At 37.3% G+C, this 16,137-nt stretch overlaps 1 protein-coding gene across 15 annotated transcripts in view; it reads left to right on the top strand.

Moving 5' to 3' along the window:
* The window catches only part of PTPRD (protein tyrosine phosphatase receptor type D), a 443,130-nt gene that overhangs the window by 224,796 nt on the left and 202,197 nt on the right, over positions 1 to 16,137 (top strand). For all 15 annotated transcript variants that reach the window (XM_069576561.1, XM_069576552.1, XM_069576559.1 and 12 more), the window contains exons 6-7: positions 299 to 568; positions 3,293 to 3,874. In XM_069576561.1, coding sequence (XP_069432662.1) covers positions 299 to 568; positions 3,293 to 3,874 — 852 coding nt within the window. The remainder of the gene's footprint in view (positions 1 to 298; positions 569 to 3,292; positions 3,875 to 16,137) is intronic.

Here is a 16,137-nt window from a genome sequence, read left to right as displayed (position 1 = left end):
TCTTATGCATGATGTTTGTGTATTGTTAGTTTGTAGATAGTTTTTTTGTGGGGCCCTTGTAGGTCTGAATCAACTTTTGTATGAATGTGCCTAAGATATCAATGACTAAAATAATTTTTTCTGTGTATACACATACCATACTTGTATGGTGTGTATTATCCACAGTTTTACATGTTTTGTTTTTGGACAGTCCACAATATGTTTCAATATGTGTCTGTACAGTGCATGTCATGTGTTGAATCAGGCTGCTTTTTCTTGCCTTGTATATTTTATCATCTTCCTTTGTGTTTTGTTCCAGTTCGCCGTGTCCCACCAAGATTCTCTATCCCACCCACTAATCATGAGATTATGCCAGGTGGAAGTGTTAATATCACCTGTGTGGCTGTGGGGTCACCAATGCCTTATGTGAAGTGGATGTTGGGGGCAGAAGATCTGACACCTGAAGATGATATGCCAATAGGAAGAAATGTCCTGGAACTGAATGATGTAAGACAGTCAGCAAATTACACCTGTGTTGCTATGTCAACACTGGGTGTCATTGAAGCAATAGCACAGATCACTGTCAAAGGTATGCTTAGTAGTTCATGCTTGGAGGATCTGGGTCCCCTCACATCAACTGACTAATGCCTCTACAAAGTCTGTTCTTGAAATCCTAAAATGAATCCGTTCATTGGGCACTGTTTCACATAGTCTTATTTGTGGTATCACGTTAGATACACATATCTAGGTAGGCAGGTTCTCTCTTAAAAGTATTGACAACCTAAGTCATGATAATTTTCAAAATATTTAAGTGGTAGCCAGGCTCAGGCACTAACAGGGCAGGATGAGGAATGCTCAGCATGCTCGGCTGTAATGGTCGGGATGTTGGGGACAGGTTTTACATTCATCCAGAACCTTGAGAAGAGGTACATGACAGAAAAATCCAAGTAAGTGTTAATAAATGCTCAAAATCCCAGAAGACAGAAAAATAGAGTTGAAATCAACATGGTCTAATAATAGATGCTTTAAATTTTTTATAGACTCTGCCATTAAAATGCAAAATGTAAGTGTGATTATATTCTGTTTTAGCTTCATCTCTCACCTTGTGTAGGTGAAGTGCTCAACAATTTTTTTTTTTTCTTGAAATAAGGGTACTGCCTATAACCAATGAATTATATGCCTTGGTTACTTTTGAATCAAAGGAGGGGAAATGAATATGTGAGGGAACCAGCTGTTTTTACAAAGTATTTATAGAATTTTAGAAAACTTTCCTAAAATGAGTCAGTATGAGAGTAACTTTAGATTTCTGCAAATGTCTGGAACTGTTGCAAAGTGAACACAAATTATCTTCCCCTTCTAGGAATTGTGACCCTAAAAAAAATAATGGACCACACATAATGTAATCAGTGCCATACCTTTGACCAAATATATATATACTTACTATATACCGTATAAAAATAATGTGGCGTAAGAACAAGGTACACACCGTTTTCAATATTTCCTCATTTAAAATATTAAGAATAATGTTTCATTACATATAATTACTGTACTAAGCATACTATTACAGACACAAAACCTGTACTGTATAATCGGCGTCAGTGAAACTGAGAGTATCTGTTAAATATCAGTAAACACACATCTTTAATTAGCAATATTTTTACTTGCCTCAAGAATACAGAAAAGCATCTAGGGAAAATTCAGATTATCCGCTTTCTTGCAAAATGCCAGACCATAATATTTAAACAAATGTCTTTTTATTATTATTTTCCATAAAATCCCTTGGCCAAATATTATCATTCCATGGTTCTTAGAGTCATATGCAAATATTGAATCACCTTTCCCATACTAACCATGTCAGCTTTAAATATTTGAAGATTTACTAAAGACCTTCAGGAATGCAAAAGCAGGAGTCACATTAAAGTAATATCTTGTTCAATTTCTTGTCTTTGTTTTCCTGACTCTTGCCACTTCCCTACCCCCTCCTCCTCCAACATAAATAATAAAACATGAGGGTGAAACTTGATGGCAAAAAGTGAATCGAAACTAAAAGCACCTTAGAGAAAGGACTCATTTATTTAGGTAGTCATTTCACAATGCTTCTTAAAAACCTACTCAGGTCTAGACAGTGTTCTAGGTATTGTTGGTGTAACAGTGATTAAATGCAAGTTTGTTATTCTTGAAGAGTTACCATTGTAAGGAGTGTTTTATTTTCTTTAAGTTGAAAAGGAAAGAAGAGTACTAAAGAGCTGTTTATAGGAGTGTTACTGTCTGAGTTTTCGCTAAAAAAATCAGCTTGTGAAATTCTCCTTTCTTCCCTAACACCATACCTTTCTGAATCACTGTCCAGGGGAAGTGCTTGAATACGAGGCCATTGGTGTAGATGGCTTTTTTTCTTAGTTAGTAGCATTTTGAGTTGTGCTTTTTTTCTAAAAAAAAAAAAAAGAACATGATTTCTAAAATATGAAGTTAATTGAAATGTTTTTCATGTAGCTATAATATATTACTGATATTGGATATAGAATATATATTATGACAATAAAATATTTTTTAAAGAGATTTCTGGATAGGCTTTAATTTAGTTCCTTCAGCATATTTTGAATATTAAGTAAAAAAGCATGAATTTGATTGATTAACTTGAAATTGTTATTCTTTGTTAACCTTAAAATTATTGGTTAGATAATTTATTTAAAAAATTATATACTGTTGTCTATGTCATACATCTTGAAAACATAATGAATACTCTTATAGCAATTGAATTCCATTTCATTATATTTAAAATTTTGCTATTTTCAATGTTTATTAGTATTTAGTTGTATCATTTTTTTGAAGTGAGAATCTCATTGGCCAAGCTTTTGGTTATAGTAATTGTAATAACTGGAACCAGTTTTCTCAGGGTGCCAGATACATTCTAAGAGCATTACTGGATTAGCTCATTAATCTTCACCACAAACTCATGAAATACAGTTACCCAACTGTACAATTCCAATAATGCATTTTTTCCTATTTTTCACATGAGAAAACTAGAGCAAACTGAAATTAAGCAATGTATCCAGAATCTCATAGATAATAAGTGGTGAATTTCATTATCAGCCCCCAATTGCAATGCTATATAATACACTTCGAGTCACCTGGGGTTTGCCACCTGCGCATGTCTTACTGTACATCCTGACCACTTAGAAAACCGTACTTTGCTATGATTTCATCTAATTAAATCTTCACTAGATACGTAATCGCATCACTCTAATACGAGAGTTATGGAATCTTGTGATTTCTTAAAGATGATGGGTGTTCATGGCCTTTTTTCTCCCTCAAGCCTTACCCAAACCTCCAGGAACGCCTGTCGTGACTGAGAGCACAGCTACAAGCATCACGCTGACATGGGACTCTGGGAACCCCGAGCCAGTCTCTTACTACATCATCCAGCATAAACCTAAGAATGCTGAGGAACCTTACAAAGAAATTGATGGAGTGGCAACGACACGCTACAGTGTCGCCGGACTAAGCCCCTACTCGGATTATGAGTTCAGGGTCGTCGCTGTCAATAACATTGGGCGGGGGCCTCCCAGCGAGCCCGTGCTGACGCAGACCTCAGAGCAAGCACCGTCCAGCGCCCCGCGGGATGTCCAGGCACGGATGTTGAGTTCAACCACCATTCTGGTACAGTGGAAGGAGCCTGAAGAACCAAATGGACAGATTCAAGGATACAGAGTTTATTATACAATGGATCCCACTCAGCATGTCAACAACTGGATGAAACACAACGTAGCTGACAGCCAAATCACGACCATAGGCAACTTAGTGCCCCAGAAAACGTATTCTGTCAAAGTTCTGGCTTTTACCTCGATTGGAGATGGTCCTCTTTCAAGTGACATTCAAGTCATTACTCAGACAGGAGGTAGGTCTGCTTCTGAATGGGGAGCAGGGTGGAGGAGAGTTGGTGCGAAGAAATGGCAGGGGCAAAAACAAAGAATAAAGGTAGTAGACAATCTAGTTTTTGAGATTTAGAGCTTCTAAGTAAGGAGTTAAGGCATGTGAAAAGGAACAGGCATGGACACTGAAAGACTATAAATAATACAGTCCTTTGAAAAGAGGATGTATTTAACATCTTTTTTTTAATTGAATTATGGTTGGTGTACAATATTGCATAGGTTTCCCGTGTACCATACAGTGATTCACAGGTTTTAAAGGTAATGCCCCATTTATGGTTATTATAAAATATTGGCTAAATATTCCCCATGCTGTGCAATAAATCTTTATAGCGTATACCTAATCGTCTATAACTTACTCTCCTACCCCTGTATGTAGCATCCTTTCTTTTTGTATCCAAATGACTTGAAGGCTTTCTGCAGGAGATGGATGAATGCATCCACCATGCAGCATTTAGAGAATAGAAGAACCGTGCTCCTTTATATTAGCAACTCTAATAGAAGAGTCCCACAATTTATTTAATCTGTGGAGGAGTGGGTAATTCAAGATAAAGTTAAAACTAAAACCATTTGTCAGGAGGCCTTGGATATTAAATGGTTTATATTTGCCAGGAAGCAGCTTGCTTAAAAATTAATATTCTGTTAATGTTTTTAATTTTTTTGTCTTTGTATGGGCTCATGGGTAAAGACAGTTGCCAATATCTGAAATCAAACTTTGGGGCCTTATTCACCCATTTTACTGTATGTTAGAGCAGACACCAGTGATTTTATGAAGAAAAACTTGGCCCTTCTAGTAGTTTTATTTTTATAAGAGGATATCAGATTTCTGTGGTCTTAGATTCAAATTGATCAATTTGTCATGGGATGAGTTTTGCCTGGGAAATCCCAAGGGCAGAGGAGCCTGTTGGCTGCAGTCCAAATGGTTGGGCGTGACTGAGCATGCACACACATACACGGGAATAAACCATAGTGGGTTTCTTTTTAAGTTTATTCTTAAATATCTAAGAACTGTTCATGTGACTGTTTATTTTGTTGGAGCCTCTTAAACTTGTTATTGGGGCTTCCTAGTGGCTCAGATGGTAAAGAATCTGCCTGCAATGCAGGAGACCTGGGTTCAATCCCTGGGTCAGGAAGATCCCGTGGAGAAGGAAATGGCAACTCACTCTAGTATTCTTGCCTGGAGAACCCCATGGACAGAGGAGCCTGGTGGGCTACAGTCCATGGGATCACAAAGAGTTGGACACAACTGAGTGACTGACACTTTCAAACCTACATTAATCTGTGATTGTCTTGGCGGCATGCCATTGGTTTGTTCTGAAAATCCACATATGGACCATGTAATTGGAGAGTGTGTCTATAATCTGTAGTCATAGCTCATGGGTAATCCTGAGAATGAATGATTACATTTTCTCAGCTGTCAAAAGTCGGTAAACTTATGTTGAACCACTGACTTATTTTTATGTTGTGGACTTTCTGCATCTTGTGGCTGAGAACGTTCGCCTAGGCTGCTAGAAATCTAGTATGTTTATAGCTCTCCTACCTTTATTCTCATACTGTTACTTGGCTCTTATTGGTTTGTTCATGGATTTACCACTAAAATATCAAAAAGATGACTGTAGAAGTGTTTTATCATTGTTCTACTAAAACTCATCCATATATCTTCTTGGTTTGGCTTTTATTGTGTTTCCAGTTCTTCTGTGTTTCTTATGTTAATATGCATGAAAGTATTATAGAGTAAGTTTCTCATAAGTTTCTCATTGAAAAATGTAGAAATCAGTGAATCTCATTCTTTTTCTTGACTGAAAATAGTCAACTGTTGAGATTATTTTTTATTATACTATTCTAGCAGTTAAATAACCATTAAAGATATAAGAAAGTATATAGGAAGAGTATATACCTAAACTCCAGTTCTAGGTTTTTAGGTTTTTCAGCGTTTATACGGAAAGAAACTCTGATCTTAGAGTAATGTAACCAAGGTTTGAATCCTTAAGTCCCATTTTTAGCTCTATAACCTTTGGCGAGTTACTTCATCTCTCTGAACTTCAGTTTTCTCATCTAAAGTAATAACCCCCTTATAGAGTTTAGGAGTAGTAGTTTTTTTCTGTTTTTGTTTTTGTTTTAATTTTCCTAAGGCTGCTGTACAGAATGCTACTTCCTGGGCGGCTGAAACAACAAAAATGGATCGTCTTTGGTTGTAGTGACTAGAAATTTGAGAACCACGTGTCAGCAGGCTTGGTTCCCTCTGAGAGCTGTTAGGGAGGCCCTGGGGCTCGCTCCTAGCTTTTGATGGTTTGCAGGTAATCTTGGCTGTTCCTCAGCTTGTAGAAGCATCACTGTGATTTCTGCCTACATTGTTCATGGCCTTCTCCCTGGGTGCATGTTTCTCTGTCCAAATTTCCCTTTTTTATAAGGTATCAGTCATAATGGATTAGGGCCCAACCTAATGATCCCATGTAATCCTGATAATGACTAATTACATCTAATACAATGACTGATTGTATCTGCAGTAATTTTATTTCCAAATAAGGTCACTTAATAAGGTTCTTGGTATTAGAAATTCAATGTATGATCATTTTTGTGGGAGACTCTTCAACCCGTAACAAGACAATCAATTAGATAATGGACAGAAATATTTTCTAACTTCAGTTGTGCGTGATCATCATCATCGTAACTAACATGCTGGGCAGTCTGCTTCTGGGTGTATTAATTCTTCCTACTCATTTAGATAGATGTGGAATTATCTCAAGTAAATTGAGGATCAGTAAAGGTAAAAAGAGTCAGTAACTTCCTTTGGGTCATAGGTTATTATCTGGATACTCTAGATTCTTTTTGGAGAAGGCAATGGCAGCCCACTCCAGTACTCTTGCTTGGAAAATCCCGTGGACGGAGGAGCCTGGTGGGCTGCAGTTCATGGGGTCGCAAAGAGTCGGACACGACTGAGCGACTTCACTTTCACTTTTCACTCTCGTGCATTGGAGAAGGAAATGGCAGCCCACTCCAGTGCTGTTGCCTGGAGAATCCCAGGGACAGAAGAGCCTGGTGAGCTGCCATCTCTGGGGTCGCACAGAGTCAGACACGACTGAAGTGACTTAGCAGCAGCAGCAGCAGCAGCTAGATTCTTTTAAGCACCATTATCTTTTCTATTACTTTTCAAAATTTTTATTTCATATGGGGTATAGCTGATTGAGAAACAATGTTGGGATAGTTTTAGGTGAGTGGTGAAGGAATTCTGCCATACCTATACATGTATCCATTCTCCCCCAAACTCCCCTCCCATCCAGGCTGCCACATATCATTGAGCAGAGTTTCATGTGTGACCTTGTGGGTTATCCATTTTAAAAATAGCAGTGTGTCTGTGTCCATCCGAAACTCCCTAACTGCCCCTCCCTGCTTCCTTACCCTTGTCAACCGTAGGCTTGTTCTCCCTCTGTGAGTCTGTTTCTGTTACATCAGTTGCTTTATTTCTTTTTAGGTTCCACATATAAGGGATGTCTTAGGATATTTCTCCTTCTCTGTCTCACTTACTTCACGTAGTAGGACCTTCTCTAGGTTCATGCATGTTGCTACACATGGAATTACTTCATTCCTTTTATTGGCTGGTTATATTCCATTGTGTATATGTACCATGTCTCTCTATCCATTCCTCTGTCAATGGACTTTTAGGTTGCTTCCATGTCTTGGGTATTGGGTATTGTGCTGCAATGAACACTGCTGTACATATATCTTTTCGGATCTTGTTTTTCTCCAGATACAAGCCCAGGAGTGGGATTGCAGGGTCATATGGCAACTCTGTTTTTAATTTTTTTTAAGAAAACTCCATACCATTGCTGTACCAATGTGTATTCTACCAGCAGTGTGGGAGGGTCCCCTTTTCTCCACACCTTCCCTGGCATTTATTGTTTGTAGAATTATTCATGATAGCCATTCTGGCTGCTATGAGGTGATATCTCATTGTGGTTCTGACTTGCATTTCTCTAATAATTAGCAACATGGAACATCTTTTCATGTGCCTGTTAGCTATCTGTATTAGGCCAACTTTTTCACTCTCCACTTTCACTTTCATCAAGAGGCTTTTTAGTTCCTCTTCACTTTCTGCCATAAGGGTGGTGTCATCTGCATATCTGAGGTTATTGATATTTCTCCTGGCAATTTTGATTCCAGCTTGTGTTTCTTCCAGTCCAGCGTTTCTCATGATGTACTCTGCATATAAGTTAAATAAGCAGGGTGACAATATATAGCCTTGACGTACCCCTTTTCCTATTTGGACCCAGTCTGTTGTTCCATGTCCAGTTCTAACTGCTGCTTCCTGACCTGTATACAGATTTCTCAAGAGGCAGGTCAGGTGGTCTGGTATTCCCATCTCTTTCAGAATTTTCCACAGTTTATTGTGATCCACACAGTCAAAGGCTTTGGCATAGTCAGTAAAGCAGAAATAGATGTTTTTCTGGAACTCTCTTGCTTTTTCCATGATCCAACGGATGTTGGCAATTTGATCTCTGGTTCCTCTGCCTTTTCAACATTCAGAAAACAAAGGTCATGGCATCCGGTCCCATCACTTCGTGGGAAATAGATGGGGAAACAGTGTCAGACTTTATTTTTGGGGGCTCCAAAATCACTGCAGATGGTGATTACAGCCATGAAATTGAAAGACACTTACTCCTTGAAAGGAAAGTTATGACCAACCTAGACAGCATATTCAAAAGCAGAGACATTACTTTGCCGACTAAGGTCCGTCTAGTCAAGGCTATGGTTTTTCCTGTGGTCATGTATGGATGTGAGAGTTGGACTGTGAAGAAGGCTGAGCGCCGAAGAATTGATGCGTTTGAACTGTGGTGTTGGAGAAGACTCTTGAGAGTCCCTTGGACTGCAAGGAGATCCAACCAGTCCATTCTGAAGGAGATCAACCTTGGGTGTTCTTTGGAAGGAATGATGCTAAAGCTGAAACTCCAGTACTTTGGCCACCTCATGTGAAGAGTTGACTCATTGGAAAAGACTGATGCTGGGAGGGATTGGGGGCAGGAGGAGAAAGGGACGACAGAGGATGAGATGGCTGGGTGGCATCACTGACTCGATGGATGTGAGTGGGTGAACTCCGGGAGTTGGTGATGGACAGGGAGGCCTGGTGTGCTGTGATTCATGGGGTCGCAAAGAGTCGGACATGACTGAGCGACTGAACTGAAATAAACTGAACTGATTCTTCTTTGAAGAAATATGTATTTAGGTCTTCTGCCCATTTTGAGTGGATTGTTTTGATACTGTTAAGCATCATGAACTATTTGTTAATTTTAGAGACTAGTTCCTTATCCATTATCCTAATACCAATTGGTGGGTTATCTTTTTATTTTCTTTTTTGTCTCCTTTGCTGAAGCACCATTGTCTTTCAAATTAATAATTTACAAATATCTTTTTTTTTTTGGTTCCTACTGGGTTTTTGAACAGAGGCAGGAAATACAGGGTTTCAAGTATTGTATCCAAGAATTAAGTATGATTTACTTCTGAAATACTTGCAGTAGCTATCCGATTATTCCAGTACAGAGGTACATTAAACTATTTACATAGGAAAAAACAATATATTTATCTACACGAAGAAGGAATACCTTTCTATTTGGAGGTTATTATACTTAATCACTAAATCTGGTTCTTAATTTTCTAACTACAAATTTTAGCATGAATATCAAAGTGTTTTATTTTTTTTTCTTATGACAGGAGGATTTAGCTAAGAAACCAAATAGTTTCTGAAACTAAATTCAACCAAAACATAAGAATCTTTGAGAGTCATGAGATCCTTATCTTAAGAACATGGAATGGCAGACAATAATGCTTTCAGTCACAATTTAATGAAAGATATAGAGCTGATGTTTCAATAGACCATATTTTGATTTTCTATATTACCAGGGGACATAATGTAACATAAATCATTACTCAGTGAAGGTAATATTGTGACAGGAGCAATTGAGTTAATGTGATCCAGGGACTCTGTACCTAAAAAAAAAAATCTAGATAAATGGGTCACAGATGCATTAGAATAGCTGTTATCAATTTCTGTTTAACTTTTTTTTTTACATTAAGATATTTCCAAGAACCTTGCATAATAGTTGTGATTTTAATACCTATTGATTGAGAAGATATATAATGACATGATGACTTGTGCCTGCCAAGATCAATAGGCTAAGAAAACCTTCCGAAATGGCACAATGATTTGATCTGTTCTCCAGACTTAATTAACAAAGGCCATTTGATGTTAGTGGACACCTGCCAAATACAATGATGTTAGTTCTGATATAATTAATGCTGAGATGCTCTTGATTAGCTAAATCATAGAACCACTGCTCAGCAAAACATAAAACCATTATAAAATGTTATTTTAGTTAGGTTATATAAAATTTGAGTTTATGATTATTCTCACTAATATTTTGTTTTTTTCCGAACCTAAAAAAATTCACAGGTCAGTAATATATCTATATAAACTCAAATATATTTTAATTTTATATCCAGAGAGATATATATTGTATGTCTACTTAATCAGAAAGGTACTTTCATTATATTACCTTTAATTCCCTGACAATAATATTTCTGTTTTTGTTTAAAATCAGACTCTGCAGAAACGGTATTTAGAAATAAAGTGAGTTTAAGAGAGACATTATTACTTTTGATCTTTTCCAAGAGTACTGTCATACATATTGATATAAATGGAGTTGATGTAAATTCGTAATTTCTAGGGATATAGACAATCAAAATATCTATCTATTGTTGTTGTTCAGTCACTTAGTCTTGTCTGACTCTTTGCGACGCCGTGGACTGCAGCACACCAGACTTCCCTGTTCTTCACCATCTCCCAGAGCTGGCTCAAATTCATGTCCATTGAGTCAGTGATGCCATCCAACCATCTCATCCTCTGCCATCCCCATCTCCTCCTGCCTTCAATCTTGCCCAGCAAAAGGATCTTTTATAATGAGTCAGCTCTTTGCCTCAGATAGCCAAACTGTTGCAGCTTCAACTTCAGTATCAGTCCTTCCAATGAATATTCTGGGTTGATTTCCTTTAGGATTGACTGGTTTGACCTCCTTTCAGTCCAGGAGACTCTCAAGAGTTCTCTAACACCACAGTTCAAAAGCATCAGTTATTCTATGCTCAGCCTTCTTTATGGCCAACTCACATCTGTACATGACTGCTATTAAAACCATAGTTTTAACTGTAACTAGATGGACCTTTGTCAGCAAAGTAATGTCTCTGCTTTTTAATAAGCTGTCCAGGTTTTTCGTAGCTTTTCTTCCAAAGAGCAAGCATCTTTTAACTTCATGGCTGTAGTCACCCTCTACAGTGATTTTTGAGCCCAAGAAAGTAAAATCTGTCACTGTTTCCATTGTTTTCCCCTCTGTTTGGCCATGAAGTGATGGGACCAGATGCCATCATCTTAGTTATTTGAATGTTGAATTTTAAGACAGCTTTTTCACTCTCCTTTGTCACTTTCATCAAGAGGCTTTTTAGTTACTCTTTGCTTTCTGCCATCAGGATGGTGTCATTGCAAATCTGAGGTAGTTGATATTTCTCCCAGCAATCTTGATTCCAGCTTGTGCTTCATCCAGCCCAGCATTTGGCATTATGTACTCTGCATAGAAGTTAAATAAGCAAGATGACAGTGTGCAGCCTTGACGTACTCCTTTCCCAATTTGGAACCAGTTCCTTGTTCCATGTCTGGTTCTAACTGTTGCTTTTTGGCATGTATACAGGTTTCTCAGGAGTCAGGTAAAGTAGTCTGGTATTCCCATCTCTCTTTAAGAATTTTCCACAGTTTGTTTTGATTCACAAAGTCAAATGTTTTAGTGTATCAGTGAAGTAGAAGTATATGTTTTGTTTTGTTTTGTTTTGTTTTCTGGAATTCTATTGCTTTTTCTATGATCCAAAAGATGTTGGCAATTTGACCTCTGTTTTCTCTGCCTTTCTAAATCCATCTTGACCATCTGGAAGGTCTCGGTTCACCTACTGTTGAAGCCTCGCTTGGAAGATATCGAGCATACTTTGCTAGCCTGTGAAATGAGAGCAACACTGTGGTAGTTTGAACATTCTTTGGCATTGTCTTTCTTTGGGATTGAAATGAAAACTGACCATTTCCAGTCCTGTGGCCACTGATGAGTCTTCCAGATTTGCTCGCATTTTAAGTACAGCACTTTCACAGCATCATCTTTAGGATTTCAAATAGCTCAGCTGGAATCCCATCACCACCACTAGCTTTGTTTGTAATGATGCTTCCTATAGCCCACTTGACTTCACACTCCAGGATGTCTGGCTCTAGGTGTGTGATCACATCATTGTGGTTATCCAGGTCATTAAGATCTTTTTTGTTTAGTTTTTCTGTGAATTTTTGTCACCTCCTCTTAATATCTTTATCTTCTGTTAAGACCATACCATTTCCTTTATTGTGCTCATTTTTTTTTGAACTTTTTTTTTTAATTTTTGTTTTTACTTTATTTTACTTTACAATACTGTATTGGTTTTGCCATACATTGACATGAATCCACCATGGGTGTACATGCAATCCCAAACATGAACCCCCTCCCCCCACATCCCTCCCCACAACATCCCTCTGGGTCATCCTCATGCACCAGCCCCAAGCATGCTGTATCCTGCATCGGACATAGACTGGTGATTTGATTCTTACATGATAGTATACATGTTTCAATGCCATTCTCCCAAATCATCCCACCCTCTCCCTCTCCCTCTGAGTCCAAAAGTCCACTATTGTGCTCATTTTGCATGAAATGTTCCCTTGGTATCTCTAATTTTCTTGAAAGTTCTCTTGTCTTTTTCAATTCTGTTGTTTTCCTCTCTTTCCATTGTTCACTTAGGAAGGCTTTCTTATCTCTCCTTGCTCTTCTTTCGAACTCTGCATTCAGATGGATATATCTTTCTTTTTCTCATTTGCCTTTCGCTTCTCTTCTTTTCTCAGCTATTTGTAAGTTTCCTCAGACAACCACTTTGCCTTTCTGTGTATCTTTTTCTTGGGTATCTATTTATAGTCAGTAATATAGTGTCTTAATTATGAATATTAGTGCAGATGAAACTATCACATAATCTTTAAATGATTTTAAATATAAAAAAGTTTTGGTTAAAATGATTATTTTCTAAATGTATGGATTAATCACCCAGAGTTTACATCACTTTAACTTCTGGCATTATAATTACTTGCAACTAGTTCACGTTGAAAATACGTCGACTGTATGGTCATTGACAAGGGACGTATTTGCGTTATGTTGGAAAAAAACTCTGCAATAGAAAAACTTCGGAAAAGATGTCTGTTATAGTTTTCTCATGTATATAATTATATAAGAGTGTAGGGTAACTATATTTTACAAAAGAAGTACAAATAAAACTCTTCTAAAGAATTGTAATAAATTAACACCTTAAACCTGTTCACTGAAATAAATGTATGTTGTTCATGCTAATAGGGCAATCATAGAGCTGTTAAATCCTAATGAGTGTCTTTTTTCTGAACTTTCTTTAGAAAACACATCTGACCTCTAATTCTTCTATGCATTCAATAAATTCTTGGAGAAAGTACTGATTTTTATGTGCAGACCTTAATAGTATAGGTCTTTGAAAGGAAAATAATTATATGCATTTACTAAGTAAATATTAATGAGTCATATCAACTTTAAATGTTTCGAAGGAGCAAAGTTGTTATAGAACTATGACATTTTAGAGACGTCGTGCTTTAGATTTTCAGAATTTTCAAATCATTTCATTACTATTAAATATATATCAACAAGTCAATATAGGCAAATTAAAAAAGACTGATTTCCAATAACAAAAATTTAAATGCTTTTTCTAGGTTATTTTAGCAATGAGTAAAGGAGCTATGGCTATAAATACAACTGTAATAAAATTTAACTTTTTCTTATTGATGTTTAATGACAGTTGAGAACAAGATTTATGCAGGTGCATGTGTGTTAAGTACTACTTTTGTCAATAATATATCTGTAGCACTTAGAAATCTGACTCCTTGTTTGAATTTGGTTTTGTTTTACCACCGCTATAATTCTGGCTGTTGTTTTATTGTTGTCGTTACTGTTTGTCAATATGCTAGATACTCACATTTTAAAATATGTACCTTATTAGAGCACCAGCTATTTTAACAATAAGTTATTTGAGGGTTTTTTTGGTCTCTTTGGTACATTTCATATTTATACTATGGTGAGGTAAAATTGTTTTTTAGCCAGCTTATATGTATGCTAACCTGTTTCTCTTCTAAAATCTACTGAAATTTGATTGCTTCTAATTATCAAAGTTTAGATGTCATGCAGATTTTCTTTTCACTTTTTATTCGTTCTCCATTCTCTCTAAGTTGCCTTCAGATATTTGTATTGAGTATAATTGTATTACTATGCAAATATTTTACATTTCTCAATGGGTTATAATCTTATTTTAGGGAATTGATAACCCATATTTATATTTCTTTGTGGACATTAAATAAGCAATCAAGAAGAAGGATATAACAGCAACACTTCACCAAATATAAGGATTTATTAAATATAATTTTAAAGAAAAACTATTTTTCTACATTCTTTTTCTCTGGCCACATGTACATTTTTTGGTTTCTGGTCACAGTTACTACACTTACATTTCTGGGTGAGTTTTGTTGTTTTTGTTATTGTTGTTGTTGTTCTTCTTCTTCCATATATTTTCCAGAATCAGATTTTCCCATAAAAAGAATCTTAGGTTCATTAGTGAGAGAAATGGGACAAAACAGGAAAGCTCTTAATAGAATAAAAATTAAATATACATAGTCTAACATGAAGTAAATGAGATAAAAGAATGTCAGCAAGTTTGTGGTGTAAACATTGTGAGAGTATTTATATATATATATATATATATATATATATATATATATATATGCTGCTAAGTCACTTCAGTCGTGTCTGACTCTGTGCGACCCCATAGATGCAGCCTACCAGGCTCCCCCATCCCTGGGATTCTCCAGGCAAGAACACTGGAGTGGGTTGCCATTCCCTTCTCCAATGCATGAAAGCAAAAAGTGAAAGGAAAGTCGCTCAGTCATGTGTGTATAGATATATATATACATGTATATATTGAGAAGGAAAGGGGAGAGGGAGGGAGACAGTCAGGGAAGGAGAGAAAGGGGAAGGGTATGGAAGAAGACAAATGTAAATGTTAATAGAGCCTTTGTAGCATTGTATTTGGTGTAAAATTCTGACCAGTGATGAAATTTCCCTGTGTCTCCAAGTGGCACAAACAAAATAAATATGACAGTTGGGAGTCCACTAAAGTGTTTTCTTCTAAACATATATTATGATCATTAGGACTAATTTGTTTGGGGAATATATAAGTAAATACATTACTATCATAGCTTTTTTTTTCCTTTGAAGCCTCAGCTTCATTGTGGATGTTTCAGCACTGACTAAATGATACTGAGGAAGCAATATCTTTATAAGGTGAACCCACAGTTCCCTGGTGGCTCAGACAGTAAAGAATCCGCCCGCAGAGCAAGAGACGTGGGTTCGATTCCTGAGTTGGGAAGATCCCCTGGAGAAGGGATAGGCTACCCACTCCAGTATTCTTGGGCTTCCCTGGGGGCCTAAACCGTAAAGAGTCTGTGTGCAATGCAGGAGACCTGTGTTCAATCCCCGGGTCGGGAAGATCCCCTGGAGGAGGGCATGGCAACCCACTCCAGTGTTCTTGTCTAGAGAATTCCAGAGAGAGCGGAGCTTGGAAGGCTATAGTCCATAGGTTTGCAAAGAGTCAGACAGGATTGAGTGACTTTCACTTTCAAATTCCCTAGAAAAGTCTGAGTAGTGTGGGCACAGAGCCTGATATAACAAAAAGATCTTTTAAGCCCTGGTCCATATGCTAGATTTTGTCTGTAGACATCTTTTGCCCAATACAGTATTTTTTATTTCATTTCAACTGTTTCATTTTATTTAAGATTATAAAGAAGTTGAAAGATTTTACCTAGAAGATTCATTATCAACTTCTGTTGAAAAATCAGAAGCTTGGGGCAAGACTGAACCCACATCCCACAAGGCAGCAGTGTACTGGCTCAGAGCATCACTGACTCCTTCTGGTGGCCCAGGCACTCCTGTGACCCTGTGTCCATACGGCCTTCTCATCCGCCTGGCATTTCTAGGCACTGGTGTTTCTACTACAAGTTTACAATCTAATAAATTATCTGCCAGCCCACTTCAAAAGAAGATGGTGAAAGCAGAGGAGGAGAACC

This window comes from Ovis canadensis, chromosome 2 (assembly GCF_042477335.2).
Source record: "Ovis canadensis isolate MfBH-ARS-UI-01 breed Bighorn chromosome 2, ARS-UI_OviCan_v2, whole genome shotgun sequence".
Classification (NCBI taxonomy): Eukaryota; Metazoa; Chordata; class Mammalia; order Artiodactyla; family Bovidae; genus Ovis; species Ovis canadensis.
This window is presented reverse-complemented; position numbering and strand designations above follow the sequence as displayed.